The 21,668-nt window shown below is 51.7% G+C and overlaps 7 protein-coding genes across 7 annotated transcripts; 5 read left to right on the top strand and 2 right to left on the bottom strand.

Moving 5' to 3' along the window:
• Positions 1-149: 149 nt before the first annotated feature.
• Positions 150-929, top strand: BO95DRAFT_431136 (uncharacterized protein; the record flags this gene model as incomplete). The annotated part of the gene is made up of 2 exons (XM_025584993.1): positions 150-284; positions 456-929. 2 exons carry the CDS (start codon positions 150-152, stop codon positions 927-929), a joined length of 609 nt encoding a protein of 202 aa, XP_025443048.1.
• A 2,532-nt stretch (positions 930-3,461) lies between these two features.
• BO95DRAFT_330649 (glycoside hydrolase family 16 protein) lies at positions 3,462-4,543 on the top strand (the record flags this gene model as incomplete). The annotated part of the gene is made up of 3 exons (XM_025581903.1): positions 3,462-3,552; positions 3,606-3,886; positions 4,031-4,543. Coding segments are annotated over 3 exons (885 nt in total), but the record flags the coding sequence as incomplete, so codon positions are not given.
• A 1,042-nt stretch (positions 4,544-5,585) lies between these two features.
• Positions 5,586-7,855, bottom strand: BO95DRAFT_387508 (uncharacterized protein). The gene is made up of 2 exons (XM_025583526.1): positions 5,969-7,855; positions 5,586-5,920 (listed from the first exon to the last, which is right to left on the bottom strand). Exon 1 carries the CDS (start codon positions 7,477-7,479, stop codon positions 5,992-5,994), a length of 1,488 nt encoding a protein of 495 aa, XP_025443046.1. The 5' UTR covers positions 7,480-7,855; the 3' UTR covers positions 5,586-5,920; positions 5,969-5,991.
• Positions 7,856-8,024: 169 nt separating this feature from the next.
• Positions 8,025-9,646, top strand: BO95DRAFT_442036 (threonine--tRNA ligase MST1). The gene has a single exon (XM_025586332.1). It carries the CDS (start codon positions 8,041-8,043, stop codon positions 9,610-9,612), a length of 1,572 nt encoding a protein of 523 aa, XP_025443045.1. The 5' UTR covers positions 8,025-8,040; the 3' UTR covers positions 9,613-9,646.
• A 562-nt stretch (positions 9,647-10,208) lies between these two features.
• Positions 10,209-13,292, top strand: BO95DRAFT_411906 (putative C6 transcription factor). Its single transcript, XM_025584224.1, has 7 exons — positions 10,209-10,497; positions 10,622-10,692; positions 10,799-11,210; positions 11,269-11,350; positions 11,404-12,190; positions 12,246-12,553; positions 12,616-13,292. The coding sequence occupies exons 1-7, from the start codon at positions 10,396-10,398 to the stop codon at positions 13,143-13,145; spliced, it is 2,292 nt and encodes a 763-aa protein (XP_025443044.1). The 5' UTR covers positions 10,209-10,395; the 3' UTR covers positions 13,146-13,292.
• Positions 13,293-17,506: 4,214 nt separating this feature from the next.
• On the bottom strand, positions 17,507-19,683 carry BO95DRAFT_442033 (putative MFS quinate transporter). The gene is made up of 4 exons (XM_025586331.1): positions 19,415-19,683; positions 18,990-19,343; positions 18,871-18,939; positions 17,507-18,808 (listed from the first exon to the last, which is right to left on the bottom strand). Exons 1-4 carry the CDS (start codon positions 19,506-19,508, stop codon positions 17,712-17,714), a joined length of 1,614 nt encoding a protein of 537 aa, XP_025443043.1. The 5' UTR covers positions 19,509-19,683; the 3' UTR covers positions 17,507-17,711.
• Positions 19,684-20,618: 935 nt separating this feature from the next.
• Positions 20,619-21,635, top strand: BO95DRAFT_361163 (putative TIM barrel metal-dependent hydrolase; the record flags this gene model as incomplete). Its single annotated transcript, XM_025582506.1, has 1 exon — positions 20,619-21,635. The coding sequence occupies one exon, from the start codon at positions 20,619-20,621 to the stop codon at positions 21,633-21,635; it is 1,017 nt and encodes a 338-aa protein (XP_025443042.1).
• Between the last annotated feature and the right edge of the window lie 33 nt (positions 21,636-21,668).

Here is a 21,668-nt window from a genome sequence, read left to right as displayed (position 1 = left end):
TGTAACTTGCGAGCTGGCTGGAATGCGGGGTATCGCGTGATCACCGCAGCCGTGTGCATCGCTAGGTTGAAACTGGACCAGGAAGGCTTGCTCGCATAGACGGAACCTGCCGCCCCCCTACTAAGCCCCGGAGCTGCCGGATTCCCCAGATGATGAGAGGCTTAGACGGCATTGTTTATCGTGGTCATATGGATGCTCTGTTGAACTCCATTCCCAAGGCCGATACCCAGCGGTTGAATGCTGGCAGCGGTGATTTAGAACAAAGCGTGAAAAAAGTTCGAAAGGTAGCCGGGGTGCCACTGTGCTGGGTCCCCATGTATCTTTGCAATGTAGGCAGATTTGGTGCGATGGGGGTTTGCGTAGATGGATGGTTATCGTGTTGACAGGTCTAGACTTTCCGTGTTGCATTAGGCTTGAAAGGAGGTGACGCGCTATTGTTGATAATTATATTGCAGGGATGTCGAGCTTCCCCAGCCTCCAGACTAATTGATGTAGACCATCACAGCAAAGGAGACCAGGCAGAAGCAGAGAGGGATATAGACTTTCCGGTCCATATCGCGGTCGAGTGGGGAAGACGGAGAGCCAGCGGAGCGAGGACGAGTAGTCGACTTAGTGTGCTTGTGGACCATGTTCAGATAAGACGGCGCTTCTTGCCTCTTCTTGTTCTTGTTGCTGGTGTTGTGATTGATGTTGTGAGGCTGGGGATAAGTTGGGTCTGTCAGGAAGGGATGAAAGAGGAGAAGGATGAGGACTACAAGGACAATGGTGAAGACAGGAGGAAAGAAGAGGGGGAAAGGAGGGGAAACGAGGATCGGGTGATCAGCAGCCAACGTGGCGCCCGATCACCCAACAAGATCGCAGCATCCCGCACCGTGGCCGCTTTCAGTGCCTTTCTTCCCCAACCTTTGAATCTTCAACCCGCTGACTGATTGTTGTCATGTGAAAGAGAGGTCGTTGAGCCGCCCGCCACCTGTTTTCTGAGGCACCAACGGCAGCCGCTCAGCCACCCAGCCACCTGAAGGGCCCAAGTTCGATTCTGCGCGGGGTCAGTTCTAACTTCTCAGGTCTTCTTTCTTTTTCCCACCTCTCGTGTTGTTTGTCTGCCAACTCTGCAGGATTCACGTGGAGGGGCCGGAAATCCAACGCGGACAGCGGGACCAAAGTGACAGGGCAGGCAGGATCCAGTTGCAGGTCCAGGGGAAGGTGCTCGTAGATTACACCAACCCCCTGATTGTCTCAGGTTGAGGCTGATGACAGCCAGTCAGGATGATGGTTTAATGACCTCGTACTTTGTGCACGCTACATCAATCTCCCGCAACGCGCCAACGGGCTAATCAACTGGACTGCTTGCTCGGGGCGTCTATCCGAATGCAGCGCAGAACAGTAGTACGTATAGTAACGCTCATCTAAGACATGGTCATGGCGGACCAACTGATATGAGATAGTCCCTCTAGTGGATTACCCCCCCGTTCGTTGTTCAGGGTTGGAAAAAAAAAAGGCGTCCCTTTTTTCACCCTTGATTTCGCACGCGTCAATACGACATCAGTTTGCCCTCTTCTCGTGCCTGTCAAGAGAAAAACAAAAATAATCTCCGGGTGAGACATGGATTGTCTTCTGACCTGCAAAATGGTCATCCAGCCGAGGTGCGCGTCGCTTAGGGCCGAGTCAGTTCGCCCACCAGCCCTTTTTTAGACATCACCGCATCTTTTGCGCATTATTTGGTGACCCATCGTTGCAAACTTTGTCCTTTGATGTGACCACCAGTCGCATTGGATTGCCTGACATTTGTATTGCGGTTCTAATGAAGAGCCATGAGTCCAAGGGCGGCGATCCATGGCTCTCATCCGTCCCCATGGATTGGTCTCGATCGCATCCCAGCGAGCAGTGCTGCGACAGTTCTCTGACACGATCCGCAGAAGAGGGCACCAACAGTTGGTCAGATTGTAGTGTACTCTAGTAGCGAGTCCTAATCTCCGTGGGGGTTTGCAGTAGAGCCATCGATAGGAGCGACCGTGGCGAAAAGGGAGTGTGGTTCAGGACTTGGCCCCTTCGGCTCCGGCTCACTAAAAGTCATAGCGAGTATCGTTGCCTAACTAATCAATCCAAACAGTCCACTTTAGTTATCCCATTGACTAATAGGGTAAATCGAATCGGAGAATAGGGCGAATGACACCGCGACTTGAACATTTGGAACCTCTCCCATGGAAGGAGGGGAGGAACAAACAAGGAGAGACCATATCATCTCGAAGGGGTCGGTAGAGGGAGAGAGAGAGACCTTTCGAAGGACTCGTACTCTAGAATCACTAGTTAGGTAGGTAATCACAATACTTTGTAGGCTAAGGTGACACATACCACTGGCACAAGCTTTGAGAGAATCTGGTTGGACCTTCGTATACGCGCAAGCGCAAACTGTTCGCAGCCCTGAGCTTTCCCCGGGCCCTTCCAAAAGGGCAAGTGGATAAAGCCCCAATCTGACTGACCCTCTGGCCCTTGGGCAAGTTAACGAACTGACGCCAGTCAAAAACCCTTCCACTGCCTTGTGCTGGGGCCGTCTTCAGTGTCTGACTCCACTTTTGCACTTGCGATCACTTGAATTGATTATTATTGTCTTGTCTTGTCTTGTCTTTCCCTTCTGCCTCCTGCAATCAAGATTGTCTGACCACCCACCCGCCATCCGGATCCGTGACTGACTGACGCAGTCGCCTCTCAGTCTCTCAGTCTCTCACTTGCTCACTTGACGGTGCCTGCCCAGACTTGCTCGCATCCTTCCTTCAGCCCTTAACCCTTAACCTGTAACTTAACCCTTAACGGATTCTACTCCTCCAGGAGACGAACCAGGGGAAACACCACCCTGTGCAGTGCCTTTTTACTTACCCCCAATTATCATCCTTGGTTCCGTTGGTTCACCAGGGCATTCCCTTCATATTCTCGGACATAAGCGTAATTCTTGAGTCAAACAGAGGTATTAATATCTTTTCCCCTTCGCCTCTATGACGGTATGTGTACCGAGTACCCAAAAAACAAAAAAAGAAAGAAACCCACTTGCTGTTAGTAGCATCCATCATTCACTACTAACTACTACATACTAAGTAGTAACAACGGAAGTTTAATCTTTTCCCACTAACCTTTCCTTCTTTGGGGTTCCTGCCACCGACTGGGTCCTCCTCCTGTCACTCGCTGCTCATAAATCATAATTACCGCCGCCCAATTCCTCTCTCGCTCCAGCAAAGTAATCTTGACGTTTCTTACTTACTTCACTACTACTTAACTGTCTGGATTTCTCCCACTTCCCAGCTTCCTTCTTGCCCACGGGTTTCTTCCACATCTCTCTCGTTTTCATACTTAGCAAGCAACAACGTCCTTGCGCCTGCTGGTTGCCATTCCACCTTCGCTTTCCCTTTACCCCCCCACAACACACACATTCGTTGACCTTGATCTTACCGATCACAACAACCATCATCATGTATTTCACATACGCCGCCGCCGCTGCGCTCTCTGCAGTGCTTCCTCTCGCCGCTGCGCAGACCTACACCGACTGCAACCCCCTCGACAGTAAGTTGCCTTGTCTCCGCGGCTCTCATCTACCCATCTAACTTGTGCAACAGAGACTTGCCCTGCTGATACAGCCCTGAGCTCTTCTACTTTCTCTTCCGACTTCACTCAGGGCGAATCTTCCTTCGCTGGATGGACTGCCACTGCTAACAACGTCACCTTCGATGAGAATGGTGCTGCGTTCACTATCAACCAGAGAGGCCAAGCTCCCACCATCCAGACCAACTTCTACTTCTTCTTCGGTAGAGCTGAGGTTGTCATGAAGGCTGCCAGCGGTACTGGTATTGTCAGCAGTATTGTCTTGGAGTCGGACGACCTGGACGAGGTTGACTGGGTGAGCTTCCCTCTTCAATCCTGTGCTTACATACACTATGATACCCTTCTATCGACTCCCCTCATCTTTCCTACGCCTGCCTACTCGCATTGGCATAACCTCATGCTGCATGAATTGCTAAACTAACAGCACTGGTGCTTGTAGGAAGCTCTGGGCGGTGACACTACCCAGATTGAGACCAACTACTTCGGCAAGGGTGACACTACCACCTATGACCGCGCTACCTGGGTTGGAATCTCTTCTCCCCAGGAGAACTGGCACACTTACACCGTCGACTGGACCGAGACTGCTCTGAACTGGTACGTTGATGGTAACCTGGTTCGCACTCTGGCATACAACGACGCCTCCAGCGGCACTCGCTTCCCCCAGACCCCCATGAACCTGAGAATCGGTATCTGGGCCGGTGGTGACTCCGACAACGCCCCTGGAACCATCGAATGGGCTGGTGGTGAGACCGACTACAGCCAGGCTCCCTTCACCATGTACGTCAAGTCTGTTTCGATCACCAACAACAACCCGGGCTGCAGCTACACCTACGGCGACAAGACCGGTAGCTACAGCAGCATTGTTGTGAACAAGGACGGTTGCGACGTCACCGGTGGCGCTTCCTCCTCTGCTCCTGCCTCTTCCTCCACCACCTCCGCCGCTGCCTCTTCTGCCTCCTCCGCTGGTTCCTCTGCCTCCTCTACCTCGGGCGCCGGTTCTTCCACTGGTTCTTCCACCGGTGCTTCCGTCAGTGCTAGCGCTACCGGTGGTGTCATTGGTAACAACGCCGGAGTTGGTGCTCTCGTCTCGGCTGCTGCTGCTTCCACCCCCGCTGCCGCTGCTTCCTCCGGTGTGGTTGGTGGTGGTGCTGGCGGTGCTGGTGGTGCTGCCGCCTCCTCTTCCGCTGCCGCCGCTTCTTCTTCCGCCGCGGCCGCGGCCTCCGCCTCCGCCAGCGGTCTCTTCACCGGTGCCGCCTCCACCGTCACCACTTCCGTGGGCGCCATGCTTCTCGGTGTCTTCTCCGCTATGCTGTGCTTGTAAAATCATTTCCTCGCTGGAATTGATTTTGCGTGTCATCCTTGAACACAGTCATACGTCATCATCCCCCCCAACCCTTTATCTTTTTGCTTAATCATCTTCGCTGCATAACTTTACACCACTTTTTATCTGGATCTGTACTTGTACGGTTTGTACATAACTTGAGTTGGGTTGCTTGGAGAAACAACACCGAAAGCAGGAGAGGGAGGACATGGATACACGGAACTGTTTGCTTTCTTTGATTTTGGTTCTATACATTGTTTCTTTTGGCAATTGGGAACTGGAAGCTAGATTACACAGCTGGGACATTCTTGTGTCTGACTTTGTCTTGGACGGAGGGCAAGAGCTCGTTATCTTCTTGGTCTTGACCCCCAACTACTTTCTTCACACATCTCCAAGTGACTCTCTCGCTTTTTGCTTGGGCAAACATGCTTCGTTCTACCGGGCGCTTTCATTTGCTCATCTGATTACCCTGTCTGTCTTGCTTATTGGCGTGTGTGCTTTTCCAGCGAGAAAGGTAGCCTTTTGCTAGTAATAGTAATACTATTCTCTTATCGAGATCGAGGGATTACCGCAATAGGGTTGGTTCTACGAGTACGATCTAGATAGTGGAGCATACATGGGTACGTACATGTACATGGGTATTCGTAAATTGGATCAATTGATTGATGGACCTGGAAAATGTGGGGGTTCCTAATTCTCTTGGCCTTATGCATGCATATGGATATGGATCATCGCTGGGCATCAAATGTGTGTAGCTCTGAAACAAACCGATGTCAAGGTATGGCGATTACTGTATGAGTTTACGACATCGCGTGCATTTGTGGAATTTCCCCGTGTAGATGATGCATCGTACTCATCATTGCGTGTGTTGCGATCAGCGAAAGACGTATCAGGTATTACTTTGTTGGGCGAATTTTTCTTCTCGGTTTTCCTCATGTCGATCGTGATATCAAAAATGCAGGCCAGGTTTATGAGGACCGTGGTATGACGTACACATGTCTTACTTGACTGCGGTTGCCGTTGGCGAGAAACAGAAAAAAAGGCTGATTCACATACATACGCGCCATCATTAACCCACATCAAGAGTGAAACATCCCCCCCTTCTTGTTTTGGAGGCGTTGTAACCCGTCCGATAGCTTCTTGATCACGTCCATGACCGGTTGATGGCGGGTCGCTGCCTCTTGGAAGAGGGTGGGGAGCTGCGGGTAGTTGTGATGCTGGTGGGGGTGAGAGCTTGATGCGGGCGGTTGGGGGGAGTGATGATCTTCGCCATCGTGGTGGTGGTCATTGCTATCATTATCCTCATTATCCTTGTTGTTTGTGTGGGGTTGCGACCGCGCACTACCACCCCCGAACAATGCGCCGACCATGCCTTTGAGCCCCGAAGACGAGGACGACCCTGGACCCTGGAGATGGTGATCATCATTTCCCCTTCGGGCCAGTCGATTGGTCTCCCGCTTGACGACACCGGCAATGGACTCCAAGTGATCGTCTAGGGTGGCGAAGTCCCCCAGCAACGAGTCGGCCTTAGTTTGCATGCGCGACGTCAGTTGATCGACGTATTGTTCCCGGCGCGTGAGTTGCGTGGTGGAGAGACGCGCGTCCGGTGAGGTGTTGGCGGTCGTCGCCGCCGCCGGCGCCGCCGAACCGCGACCGCTACCGCTACCGCTGCCCCGCGTGGCGATCAGGCTGTCCACTGCCGATCGGAGGTCGGCGTGCAATGAGTCGAACCGCCGGGTGGCCGTGCGGGTGGCTTCGAGACAGCCGGAGAATTCTAGGTCCAGCTCGTGCTTGCTTCCCGGGTACTGTTTCTTGAGGAGTTGGTGGATGTCGCGTAGTTTGGATTCGGTGTGTTTGAGGGTCGTGCTGTGCGGGGCCATGGTTCGGAGGGTGTTGTTGAGGAGGGTCTCGAGCGGCGTCTGGGTTGATATCGAGGCTGGCCTGTTGTTGTTGATGTGGTTGGGCTTGAGGTAAAGAGGGATACAGCTGGTTGGGTAGAGGGTTGCCAGGGCCGGGAGAGAGCAGAGGGATTGGTGTTGTTGGATGATTTCGGGGAGGATGAGCAGGTGGCTGATGCCCGCGATGAGGAGCACGTTCAGCAATATGCGAAGAATGGTCCCGCGGCTGGGGAGGGTGAAGGAAGGGCGACGATTGATTGTTTCATGCTGTGCGACTGTGGGCGGCGCGCTTTCCGTCGCTTTGGCTGAAGAACGCTGCGTCGAGTTTCTGGTCGGTGATGGGGACGAGGCTTGGTGTCTGCGTCGGAGAGCGCGTTGAGGAGATGCAGTCGGTGCGATCCAGGACCCCTCGCAGATGGGAGTTTCGTATATTGACGGCATGATAAGATCTGGTCCCGATATGGATTCGCACGAGGTGGATATCGATTCCGTCAGATTCTCATGGTGGCTCTTGGTCGGGCGCGGTGTTGTATCGGAGGCCTCAGTCTGATGGTTGTTGTTTGTCTTTTTGTTGTTGCTGGCTGAAGGCCCCTCCGCAAGCTGTGCCGACGCGATAACCCATGACTCTCCTAAGATGGAGCTATCCTGAGGTCGTGAGTGTTTGGACATGGTTATGGATCTGAGCAGCAAGGCCTAGAACGTGGCAGATCTGCAGCCTCCCATGGGCCAGAGGGTTGTAATAACTCAAATAGTGCAGGAGGCGTAAGGAGGCACGCGATAGTTAAGTGTTACTTTGTTGACTCAACCCCAGCAACAACAACGGTCTTCAAGCCAGTGGTTGAAATCTCGTATCGTCTAGGCGCTAGCGCATATCAGAAGAAATGCAGTGAATAACAAGGGTTATCTAAGGCCTTTGGTCTCGCAGCTTTCCGCAGTAGTCGTAGGATGATTGAAGTTTTGACCTGCGATGTACGATAGCCACAGAGAGATTTTCAGAAGCATGACACTTGTTTCATCATCGTAATCATCAACAACATTCAAAATCATGAGGGTCTAGGCAATAGAAAGATATAGATCTGGGATCATCTTCAGGACGCGGTGGATGGTGGGGGGGAAGACAATCCGTCACGGGAACGCGATGCCAAATCGGGCCGATCGCGTCGAGTCACGGGCGGCCGAGGAAAATCCTCCAGCTTCATCTGCTCAACGTTCCACCCCGAGCTCCTCACCATGCGACAACTAACTCCCCTGCTACGCCAGGCATCGCTGTCACGAACCAACCTACTACACAGGTCATCGCTCGTGCGCTGGCCATCCGCGCGAGTCCAATGGCTCTCCTCCACGTCGTCGCGGCCTTGTTCATCGTGCCCTGATCCCAAATCCGACCAACCCCAGACCTCGGCCGATTATCGCGCGCTGGGAACCGCCCAGGACCTCTTCACCACTTCCATCTACAGTCCCGGATCGCCGCTCTTTCTTCCAAATGGCACACATATCATCAACAAACTTATCACTTTCCTCCGCACACAATACCTCCAGTACGGTTTCCGTGAGGTTCTGACTCCGACAATATACAAGCGTTCACTCTGGGAAGTGTCGGGTCACTGGCAGAATTACAAGGATGATATGTACGAGGTCCGCGGTCGCGGAGCTACGGGAGAGATGGAGGGAGAGGCGGGCGAGGACGAGTCCTATGGCCTGAAACCGATGAACTGCCCTGGTCACTGTCTGTTGTTCAAATCGCAGACCCATTCTTACCGCGAACTTCCCATCCGCTACGCCGACTTCAGCCCCCTTCATCGCAACGAGATCTCGGGCTCGCTAAGTGGCCTAACCCGTGTTCGCCGGTTTCACCAGGATGACGGTCATATCTTCTGCCGGCCACAGCAGATCAAAGGAGAGATTGCCTCGGCGCTTGGCTTTGTGGACTTGGTAATGACGACCTTTGGACTTGGACCATATCGGCTGGCTCTTTCTACTAGACCTGAGAAGGACTTTATTGGAAGCTTAGAGTTGTGGGACAGCGCCGAAAGCCAGCTCCGTGATGCACTCAACGATACCGGCCGAGAATGGGCTTTGAACGAGGGCGATGGTGCCTTCTATGGGCCCAAGATTGATATTCAGCTTCAGGACCAGGCTGGCAAGTATCATCAGCTATCCACAATCCAGCTTGATATGAACCTGCCCCAGCGATTCGGACTGGAATACCAGGTGGCCGAAGGCCAGCCAGACTACAACCCGGAGACACCCGGCAGGGCGACGCCCGTGATGATCCACAGGGCAAACTTCGGCTCGTTGGAACGATTCCTGGCCCTGCTGATTGAACAATATGCTGGTCATTGGCCGTTCTGGTTGTCTCCACGACAGGGAATTATCCTCACTGTCAACCAGGATGAGGCTGTTGTTCAAAAGGCACAGCACGCTGCTGCCAAGATCTCCGGATTCCGCGCCCTTCAGTCGGATCAGATGGGAGGGGTCCCTCAGCCTCTATCTTTCACCGACTCGACTTTCCTCATCGATATCGACACCAGCAGCCAGACTCTGAGCAAGAAGATCCAACGGGCCAAGCAGATGAAGTACAACCTTATCTTCATCATGGGGCCCAAGGATGCCGCTGCATCCCGCATCACGATCGATATTACTGGTCAGCTGCAGAGCAAGTCTGATCGGAACGCAGAGAGGCTGCAGACTGCCGTAGCTCAATGTTTCGGCGAGAAGGCGCTGCAGAATCCTCGGGCTGTTCCCTTGCCAGTAGATGATGTGCATGGGCTGCTGGTGCAGCTGGAGCGGCAGTTCGTTTGATAGTGGGCCATGTGTATATAGGCGAATATCCCATGTAATATGTTATGATTTATTATATATCTGATATGATACAGATAGCTTCACTTCTAGCCCGGATGATCGACCCGCTGACTAAAGCAGCCTTAACCCAATGTGGTCTCACCAGCATTGAGCACGTGACTCCACGGGTTTTTAAGCTTAATCGGCGCCGACCCCGAGAGGGTCTGCCTGATTCTGGTGGCCGCCACTGGCGGTTTAGCTCCGGTGTCGGGCTGTTGATTGGCTGAGAAAGACTGGACTCATATCGTCATTCCGAATCCCACCTCGCATCCCGATGCCTCCAACCCTACAATCTTCCTACTCGCACTTTGCAAAGGATCGCACAATGAAGGTCTCACGCTAGAGAACAAAATTAGGCCAGGAACGATAACCATCCGGGTCCAGCCACAACTACGGCGAGAATGATAGAGCGCCAATTGGTGCAGAAAGCCATTGGAGATCAAGCCATCATCAAATCGCCCCACGGACGACCCATTCTGGAAATAAAGTGCGCCCACCACCGCACCTCAATCGCTGCGGTTTTTTGGGTTTCTTGTCACGCTGCCGCGCTTCTGACCCCACTCGCGCCGCACTCACGCCGCACTCACGCCGCTCTCTCTCTCTCGCCTTCTCTTTCCTCCTACTCCAACCCCCGCTCTTCCTTCGCGCCAACCGTCGATTTTTTCCCCTCTCTTCTTCTTTACACATGGAGGGAATTGTGCCCCTTGTATCTTCGTTCATGGTTTGCCAGGAGTATCCCACTCCATGGTCGTAGAATCTAATCAGTCGGATATGGCCGAGGTGCCAGCCAAGACCAATCTTCCCCGGAAAAGCGCCTTCTCCTGCGAGGCTTGTCGCAAGCGAAAGGTGGGTTCCCCCTCATCCCAGCCTCGGGTGACCTCCGAGATTAAGTTCCAATCACTCCAAGACAGAGCTTGAATGGCTCTCATGGCTTAGCTATTAGGACTGCTTATTGATCATGTTCGGCTAGGTTAAATGCAATGGGGCTAGCCCATCATGTTCACGGTGTGCAGCACGCGGGGAAGTCTGCGTCTATAGTCTGTGAGGTCCCCTCAGCGCCCGCTCTTGCTGATTGCCTTTACCCCCCACGCGTTCATACTGCATTTCTTAGCAATCCCGTCGACCTTTATTGACTTGTTGATCTTAGGGCTCCGACCTTATCATATACGAAGCAACTAGAATCGCGAGTGGCGCAGCTGGAGGATGCGCTCACCAAGCTACGCAGCCAACAACCCCTGGAGCCCGTGGGACTGAAAGGGGCTTCTCGGGCTTCCTCTGCTTCCATAGGGGAATCTAGCGCAAGTCCCGGACGGCGTACTCGCATAAAAGAGGAGGAAGACGATGACCAGAATCTCACCAGAGACTTCGAGGGGTTGAAGGTCGAGCATGATGGACGAATATCCTTTCACGGTCCAACCAGCCTATTCCAGCTTCCAAGTGGTGTTGTCACCGAGGCTTCCTCAACATCTCACCTGGCTATGCACCTGGAAGGTCGCAAGGAAAGGCTGATCAATAATGCATGGCGGGAACGTGCTTATGAACAGCTGGCGACCATGCCGGTAAGACACTTTGCTTTGCTTCCAGGCAGGAGATTCACTGACATCCATGTCAACCCAGGAGCCATTTCAATATCTTCTTGACTCGCACTGGTGCTGGATCCAGCCGCTCTTCAATTTTGTCTACCGACCTACCTTCACCCGTCTGTTGCCGTCTCCTTGGCATAAATAAAAAGCCCAACTGACACAATCATAGGTGATATGAAAATCAACGGCCCCTATTTCTCCGAAGCTCTTCTCAATGCGATACTTTCCCATTCGGTAAGATGGTGCAAGGCAGAACCGAAGATTGGCCCGATTCTTGATTCCTTTGAAGGCGGTGCGCAGTTCTCGCATCGTGCCGTGGCAGGTCTCTACGACTCGTTGAAAGCCGGATGCTTTGATATACCGACTATCCAGACCCTGCTCCTTCTCAGTGCTCAGGAATGTGGGCGAGGCAATCGAACCCAGGCATGGCTATACAGTGGAATGGCCTTTCGCATGTTGGATGATCTGGGAATTTCAATCGACAGCCGCAAATACTCCGACAGCGCGCACCTGAGCGACGAAGACATCGAGATCAGGAACCGTCTTTTCTGGAGCTGTTATTTTTGGGATAAGCTGATCTGTCTATACTTCGGACGAGCTCCGACCATGCAACAATCTCGCGTCAGCCCTCCGAGAACAATTCTGGATGATACGGCGGAAGTTGAGATTTGGACACCCCACGGTGTCGAATTTCCTGATGGCACGCACTATCCACCCACTCAAGCCCATTCTACTTCATGTTTCATGAAGATGTGTGGCCTAGCCGAGATTCTCAACCAGATTCTTATCCACATTTACGACCCTATTCGGCAGGTCACGGAGGCGGAGTTTTACGAGTGCATCGAGGAACAAGCGAAGAACTTGGCCGAATGGTGGGATGATTTACCTCATTTTTTGAAGCTGCAGGCCACAGACCTCCCACCTTATTCTCCTCCAAGCCACATTGTGACACTCAAGTATGTCTCAACCTTGACTTCCTGTGGCGATTACTGACCACATGTCCCCCTCCAGCTGCCTGTATTATACCATCAACATCCTGCTGCATCGACCGGTTCTATGCTCCAAGACAAACAAGTCCTACGACAAGAGCCACCTTGTCCAATGTATGACGTCCGCAACGGCCATTTTATCACTTTACGACCTATATCGTCGCACTTTCGGGGATGTGCATGTGGTCCTCTCCCTCGCCTACAGTGTCTACACCGCAGCATCCATATATCTTTTGGAAATTCAGGCCCTAAAGTATGCCGCTCAGGGCACCCTTGATAAGCTCAAGTTCTGCATATACGCACTGGAGCGGGTGAAGGGCTCAAATCCTGGTATGCTTATGATCAATCCAGGGCGTATGAATTCCACACAAATTAACCCTTTGCTATGATAGTCATCACCACAGCTCTCAGCCTCATCTACCAGGAGCTGCAGAAGCTCCAAATTGACCTTCACATTGTCCTTCCGCCACTGTCTCAACCCCCACAACCCGAACCGTCACAGACTATTTCTCAACCACAATCCCAGCCTCAATCCCGACCGCACACCTCACACAGCTCCTCGATTCCAGCGACGCTCTCTAATACTTCAAGCCGTCTGTCTCCCGCCCACCAGCCCCAACACTCCAACCAACATATGGCGTCCAGCCTCCTTCACCCCGCAGGGTTGACATCAGCAGCCGCAGCACCCAGTCTTCCCACTTCTACCTACCATCAACCAGTTGCCGATTTCGAGCTCTCCCAGTCCAGCGTACCGCAGATGGCGAATACGCACATGTTAGGCGGGATGCCTAATGCCGTCATGACGCTTGATAATCCGGGTTCCTACGAGATCACACCCGAGGTCTTCGAGGCTTTTTCGTATGCGGAGCCGATGACGACGAACATGACCCCAGCTGTTGATTACGGATGGAACCGACAGTGATGCATATATTTGGCTATGTACAGGTATCGGATATAATAGACTCAAGCGGGTAATTTAGTGGAGTAGATAATCTCTGGTCGTGCTAGAGTGATAGCTCACATGAAAACGTTCGGACAATTCTGTAGAATCAGATAATGTCATTTATACCATCACATTGTGAGCAATGCACTTAGAGAAATGTTCAATTTGAGATCGTCAAAATCTCACCAAGCTACATCTATGTCCATATTCAGCACTGTAGGTTTTCAAGACGCAACATTCTCAAGTACACAAGAGTTATCCGTAAGATAGGATCAGGAGCATCGTCGTCCTGTTTCCCTATCGCAGATAGTTTCCATCCTGAGTATATGAATAGGCAACATAGAAGATCGGAATGTCCAGAGATCAATAAGATAACAGACCGATATGGCAAGCTTACTGCCGCCTAGTACACAAACACTCTGTGAGCTGAATCGAGCTCCCAAACCGGTAAACATTACAAGGTCCAATTGATACCGCGTGCCTCGACAAGTCGCCGTGATCTTTACAAAGACATCGGCAGTGCCGGGGACGAGGAATATCCGGGAGTCTTGGCTCGACCATGCCAGACCAGGTATGTGGGATTCCCTCGAAGCGCTGCACCGCTTATTGTAGCTTGTGTCGCGACCTGACGCCAGATTCATTTGCTTACTGGATACGGCGGCTGGTATACCTGGGTAAGAGCATCCTCCAAGGACAATCCAGAATTGCTCAGGGCTCAGTAAGGGCTGTTTTGGTCTGCAGGGTAGTCGTGGCTAGGACAGGGCGGCTGCGAAACATTCCAAGAGCACTGTACATCCAGCCTTCTCATCCACGTAAAGACTAGCTATCGATTAAGCTACCTTGGTTCTATACTGAGAAGTACGTTGTGAAACAGTCCAACAATTCTACTCCCATGTCCGTTCGGTTTATGTCAGCATACATAACTTAGTTACCGGTCTTCAGAGTGAACCGGTACTACCATCAATCAAGAACAATGAGGTATGGACTCATGGGACCTGGGATACTTGTGACTTGTAGAGCAGGGGTGGTGTACTTGACAGGATGCTAACAATACTACGCCATGCCTCTTCGTGGCCGTCTGAGCTACAGCGCCCGAATATCCTGACTGAATACTGTACTAATTTCGAGGTCAAGCGGTGTATGTAGTAGCTGCAAGAGTTATATGATAGCATAGACAAAGTCTTCATAAGTCTGCAAATAGGAGTACAACATCCCACATAGACTGGACTGCTGGCGATCGTCTAGCACAATTCGTGATCTCTGACGAGCTCATCTCTCAATCACGGGGCCTGGGGCAAAGCCACCTGGGCTGTTACATACGGAAACCCTAGGATATCTATCTGTAAAGGGTTGCGAGTACGGAAACTTCCGCATCACAATACAGCCTTGGCCAGGGGTAGTCATCCAAAATACGATTGTTTTAAAGAGTAGAGGCTATGATAGATATATCAATAGATACTATAATTATAGTACTCTTCTACACTGATTAGGCACAATGGTACTCACGGAAGAGGACCTAACAAGGGCACCCAATCCAGAAGAGCAGGGTGCATCTATCTGGCTAAACAACAGCACCGTTCAATCGTATACTTGGTGTGGGTATTGGTTACGCTGTTGCTGGATAATGATTTTTGTGATCTGATGCATCGTGCTAAGCTTAATTCATAGACAGACATATGCAAAACATCTCTGAGATCGTAAGGAGCAGCATTCATTCTAAGATAGTGGAAAGCGAACTCTGAAAGGCCTTAACCATAGAGACCGGGCAATTTGTCTTGTAGTTTGACCGCCCTCTTGTTCCCAATCCTTGGAAGACAGTCAGGCTTTAAAAGTACTATGGTAAAACCCCTTGCCGTGCACTATGCCTAATGGAGCAACAACAGCTTCACACATGGCAAGAGAGGATAAGCTGACGAGCTAGAAAGGGTGCCTTGAATCTGGCGGTGCAAGAAGCTAGGAAGAATACTTGTTCTGCTAAGACCAGTTGGCGAATGGCTGACCACATCTACGTGTGCAGGCTCTGCTGCCTGTGCCGTTTTGCTTTCACTTCGGGCTGCCAGTTTCTGTTTGGAGCTTGCAATCTTGTGGTGCAGATTTGAGAGAGTATGTGCTTTTTCATGCCTCCTTTCTTTTCTTCTCGTTTGGTCTTTCGCTGATAGAAGAGACTCTGACCCTACCTTCCAATTTCACCTAGGGTGCAACATTTGCTGTTGTCTCAAGTTTTCTGATCCTGGTATTGAAGGCATCGAAAGCTTCTCGTATGAACCTCCGCCAGAAGAAGCGTGCGTTGTCACCAATAGGGTTCGAGATCGCGTGGGCCAAGAAATAGAATAGAATAAGGTTGGTCCCACCATCGAGATGCTTGTTGGTTCGGTCTCGGAAATGTCTCAGAGCCAAAAAGCTATAAACATAATCTCCTCCCAGTTTTCCCGACAAACCCCCGCGATCCAATGATCGATTCATTTCTAGGAGGCCAAGAGTCTTGGTCTACTTCGATGGATTCTCTTGATTGTCTTCCTCTTGCTTGCCCAAGGACTAAGGTTCACAGAATGCAAAAGTTAACTTAACGTCTACTTATCTAAATCAAGTTGCTCCGCAAATAGGCATATAAAGCGAGTCTCCTCGAAGACAACATCCTAATCAGAACTTCCCCTTGGCCGAACCGCATTGTTCTGGGCTGCGGAGAACAATTACTGGGATGCGGTAGAGCTGCTCATCCACCGAAACGCCGACGTCAATGTCTGTGATAATCAGAGTCGAACACCCCTGGCCCAGGCAGCAGAGCATGGACACGCAGGTGTCATCAACATATTAATCTTGGCTGGCGCCGATATTGAATCGCGATATGCGCTTGGTCTCACCCCACTAATGCTGGCGACGCAAGGTGCCTCTGATCGTGCAGTTCGTGCTTTACTGGCAGCAGGAGCCGATCCGAATGTCCAGGATACCGAGGGCCTTGGTCGGACTCCTTTGTCATTAGCGGCGGAGCGAGGCTTTGAGAATGTTTGCAAGGCATTAATGGACGATGGCAATGCCGCGGTGGACCTGGCCGACACGTCGCGTCGGACTCCTCTATTGTGGGCCGCGATACACGGCCACGCCAAAACTGTCGCCAATTTGCTACGACACAATGCCAACATAGAAGTGAAAGATGCGGTCCATGGTCGCACACCTCTTGCTTGGGCTGTTGAGAAAGGGCACGCGCCGGTGGTTGAGATGTTGAAGAGAAAACACGCATTCATCAATGAAGAGAGAAAGCGTGACAGGGCAGCCTTGCTCCGTGAGCCAAGCGCTGCCCCTGCTAGCAGGCCTGAGCCGCTGCAAACTCGGTCCCAGATCAGTGGACTCTCAGTTCCCGAGACGAGTGACCATCAAGACCGGGGTGATTTCCTAATTTGGGCGATCGAAAGCTCTCGTGAAGACGATGTGGAATCTCTGGTACAGCAGGGCGCTAGCTTGAACGAGCAAGATGAAAATGGAATGACAGCACTCGCTATCGCTGCGTACAAGGGGCAGACAGACACGGCGAAACTCCTACTGGAAGAGAACGCCGACCCAGACCCTTTGGATGCCTTTGGTCGAACGCCTCTGTCGTGGGCTGCAGAAGAGGGACATTTCGACGTTGTAGAACTTCTCATTGAGAGAAAGGTTCGCATAGATCTTGGCGATGAGGCTGAAATGGCACCCCTCTCATACGCAGCTTCTGGGGGACATGAATCCATCGTGTCTTTGCTTTTAGACGCCGGTGCATATTCAGATATTAAGGACAAAAATGGCCGGACGCCTATGTCGATTGCTGCAGCGGAGAGCTATGATTCCATTGTGGCACTGCTGTTGGAGAGGGGCGCCTCGCCAAATGAAGGTGGCGGCGAATCACCCCTTGATCTTCGCTGTAGGCGACGGCAATCTAGAATTGGCTGAATTGCTGCTTTCAAAAGGCGCGAATCCCTATTCGGATACGTATAGTATCACTGAGTATCCCCCTTTGGTTCTTGCGGCGGATCTTGGCAATGAAGCGATGCTCAAGCTGTTCTTGGAGTGCAATATTGGCTCCGCTGAAGTCAGGAAGGACCATGTCTGGAGAGCTTTGATTGAGGCTTCCCGGGAAGGCCATGTCGGAGTGGTACACGCATTGCTTGATGAATATCCTTTCGATGGCATGGAAGGAGATGACATGGACACAGATCCGCTGTTTTATGCCGAGGGCGAGAAACATGATGAAATCATCCAGCTTTTGAAGCCTTACTATGAGAATCATAAGCCCGCGGTCGAATCAGATGATTGAACACAAGTCGCCTTCTGCGTGGCTATACTTGGGTACGACAATTATGTATAAATGACAGTAACATCTTGTTTGCGTGACTATAAAATGCATCTCTGCACTAGATAATTCCTTCATAACTGGTAACGGTGGTGGTGGTGGTGTAGATTGTTACTTCATAGACAAGAGATGAGAAGGAAGCTTGTGAGAAGCAAATACTCTCACAGCACATGAGAATTTGACTGCTATATTGATTGGCGAAGGGCGTGTTCCCTTCATTTGACTCAGGGTTGGCAATGTCGATCCTTGGAGTCAGCATTTTTATGGTCGGAATGACCCGGGAGAGCGGTATAAGAGCCAGTATCAGCCGCAGAGGACGAAGCGATTGGGACATCTTTCGGTTCGGCACGCCAGCGTAAGTACCATGGGTAGTCAAAGAGATCCCCCATGCGCTCCATGGGAACGCCTTTAGTCTCCGGCATCAATACACCAAGGATGATGAGTCCCGAAAAGCAAATGATGGACCAGAAGAGGTAAGCACCCCAAATATGTAGGGAGACAAACATATTCGGCGTGACCCGCACGACGGCAAACTGAAAGAACCAATGCAGCGTCATGCTCAGAGCGTAACAAACATTACGTATGCGGGTGGGAAAGATTTCTGCTCCGTAGAGATAGGGAACAGTGCAAAGGCCGATGGACCAGCCAATGGCATAGACAAAAACGGAGGCAATAGCAGCATTGGAGGCCGACTGATTGTGGCTCGAACCGGGTCGGAGACCCATGTAGATGCCCATGTATATGTGGGCAACCAGTTGGAGGGTTAACCCAGCCAAGGTGCAGCGGCGGCGACCCAGGTAATCAATCAAGCCCCAGGTAAAAGCCATAGTGAAGACAAGTTTGATGATTCCATAAATGCCAGAAGATATCAGAGAATTAGCATTCCCAGTGACGCCAGCATACTGGAAAATAGTGGCAATATAGTAGGTGATTCCGTTACCTCCGGTCCATTGCGCTATCGTTTGGATGATCATTAGAAGCCAGAATCGCTGGCGATAGTTGGGATTGATCTGAGATTCTTTGAATGCTTGCCAGTGTGTGACCAATTTCAAATCTGCTGCCTTTTCTCGCACTTGAGCATTGATGGCATTGAACTCATCTTCCACACCAGGATCGGTGATATGCTTGCCACGAAGACGAGCCAAGACAGTACGTCCTTCTTGATAGTGTTGCTTTGAAATTAGGTAGCGGGGTGTTTCCGGAACCATGAAAGAGGCGAAGAAGGCGATACCAACAGGTATCAGCGGGATAGATTGCACTAGTTGGTATTGCGTGCGGGTGGCAGCCATGTGCAATGTAGCGCCATAATTGATGAAGAAGCCTATCAAGGTTCCAACGTTAGACCACAATTGGGCCAAAGGGAGGTAGAGAAGTTTGTCCTACCCATGGCTAGAATAAGTAGTAAAATGACCATGAAAGTACTCACGACCAAGCCTCTGGTCTTCGCAGGAGCTAAGCACGATTAGTTTTGTCCAGATTTGACATCTCAAGCGATCACCCACCAATTTCCGAAAGGTACAACGGAGCGACCACTGTCAACGCGCCCGCTCCGAGACCACCCCATATTCTGGCGAAGAGCAACAGTCCATAAATCCCCGATGAGAAGATCTGGATAAACAGGCCCGATGCCCAGACCAGACAAGCCAAACGCCAGGCGGGCAATCGGCCGACGCGGTCGTTCAAATCCAGAGAGAACAAGGCGCCAAAAGCCGCTCCTAGCACATTGAAAGACGTAATGTTGGCTTTGCGGTTGGCCAATCCAGCAGCATCATGTTCCCAGTGAGACCGTACCAGATTGTAGTCGTTTTGAAATGACTCGAGCTTGGTGCTGGCACTGAAGCCGCCCTCATCGTAGCCTGCAGCGCAAAGCTCAAGCGGTTAGTCGATGACGAGTTCAAACTGAGAAAGAGCAATTGGGGAACGATACCTTTGGGAATGCTTCCACATGAGATGATGAGAATGACCAAGGCGTAGAAAGGATTAGTAGTCCACCGCGACCAGTCGAGGGGCGCCCATCCCATAATGGCGCCAGGCGACGTCAACGCGTGGAGACGGGCTACCAGCCCAGGACAATTGAGGATATAATGATGAAAACAAGATATTAAGGCCGATTAAAGGAAATCTGGGGAAAGCTCCAGTCGCTGAGAGTGGAACACTTGGCCAGGGCCACGCTATGAATGACCACAATTAGGCGACGAGATTAGAGTGGACGGGGAGCCGAGATGAGGTCGAGAGGGGGAAGAAATTATCCACTCAGCGCGGGGCGTGACTTTCTGCCTCTCGGTCAACTTCCGCCTTCTTCCTTCTCTCTCCTTCTTTCTCTCCGATGCTCTTGTACCACTTTCTCTGCATCTCATCTGCACCCTTTTGTGACTTGTCTGCGCTCAGTGCATCATGATTTGACCAAAAAGTCCTTTTTAGTTCCATTTATTTCGTGACTTATTACGAATCATAGGAGGCATCAGAACTCCCAAATGTTTCTTGAGTAATATCCGGGAAAACACCCGGCGGCTCGCACCGCCAGCACCCACCGGCAGGTGCCACTTCTTCCAGGAACTGTTCGCGAACAACTTAGTCCAACAGCAGTTCAATGATCCAAGGCCTGTCACGGACCTCCTTCGGATACACGGAATGCAATCATTGGCCTTATTTTTCATACCAGATCTCTTTTTCCATCTAGCTCGCGGTCAAAGTCCGACCTCTTTACCCCTCTTGGGGTTCCCACAATCACTGAAGAGTGAGAATACATATTGGGATCAGCCCTGTCCTAGTGGGTCGCCAACTCCGGCAGTCCGGCTATATATTTCGCTTTGGTTCCCTTGCTCTTGGCCTGTAACTATTGCCTAGGCCCGTCCCCAGTATTTTATAAAACCATCGGCAAGCCGATGCGGAGTCTACCGTGATCCCTTACGTACCCACAATTATTGTCGCCGAACGGGGGATTTCCTTGCCGGCTCGCGGTTTCAGTGTTTTCAAGTCAACCATGTCTCGATACGCGTGCTTTATAAAGGGAGTAGTGGGTAGGCTGCAAGACACGACTTTCGTGAGTTCATTCTGTCCCGAGTTGAACCTCATGTCCTGTTGACAGCTTTCCCTCATTCTTCGCACCACGTAACATGACTTTGCCCTCTATGACCAAAGTACTCACAGACTTCAAGCCCAGGGCTGGTCTCTTCGGCAGTGCCCGAGTTCTACTTAGCACAACATTGCTCAAAGAAGACAAGAGCAGTTATCACCACAGAGATATACGCAGAGCCACTACACGGGCCTCCCCAATCAAGCATCGCATACCTTCAGGAACATGGGACTCGCACATGCACGTCGTTGACCCGCAGCGCTTCCCTGTCTCCCCCACCGCGGTGTACACGCCTTCAAAGCATACGATCGAAGAGGCCATGGCATTCGAATCTTCTTTGGGGATAGGAAAGATCATCCTAGTCCAGCCGTCAATATACGGAACGGACAATTCCTGTCTTTTGGGGGCACTCCGACACGTGGGGCCGTCTCGCGGGCGTGCGGTTGTGGTGATTGATCCGGCAACAATCGATTCCCAGACACTCGCAGATTGGCATTCAATGGGCGTACGGGGCGTGCGGTTGAACCTGAAATCGGTCGACACGGTGCTTGATGAACGTGACTTGGCAGAAGTGCTATTGCAACATGCGCAGGTCATCCGGTCCCTCGGATGGGTCATCCAAGTCTACGTCTCGCTAGACATGGTTCCGATGCTTGAGAAGATCGTCCCTCAGCTGGGCGTCAAGCTGTGCATTGATCATTTTGGAAGCCCCGATCTGACAAGAGCTGACAGCCCTCTGCAAGGTGCATCGCCATTCGATCCATACAGCCTGGCGGGGTTTTCGTCTTTGATATCTCTCCTTCAAGCGGGAGAGACATACGTCAAAATCTCCGCCCCGTACCGTCTCAGCAAGGACGGACAATACCGCGATCTGGAGGTAATGGCGCGAGAATTCCTGCGCGTGGCCCCGGAGCGAGTTCTCTATGCAACCGACTGGCCCCATACGCGCTTTGCTGGGACGGACATTGAGCCATTTACCGAAACGTGTCTGCGCCTGTGCGAAAGTGTGCCTGGACTGGCAGATCGAGTATTTCGGCGGAATGCCGAAGAGATGATGGGGGAGGACGCATGATACGCCGATACAACCCGACCTTACGATTCATGA

This window comes from Aspergillus brunneoviolaceus (genome assembly GCF_003184695.1).
Source record: "Aspergillus brunneoviolaceus CBS 621.78 unplaced genomic scaffold BO95scaffold_27, whole genome shotgun sequence".
Classification (NCBI taxonomy): domain Eukaryota; kingdom Fungi; phylum Ascomycota; class Eurotiomycetes; order Eurotiales; family Aspergillaceae; genus Aspergillus; species Aspergillus brunneoviolaceus.
Note: the sequence above shows the minus strand (reverse complement) of the source record. Positions and strands in the feature narration are given on the sequence as shown.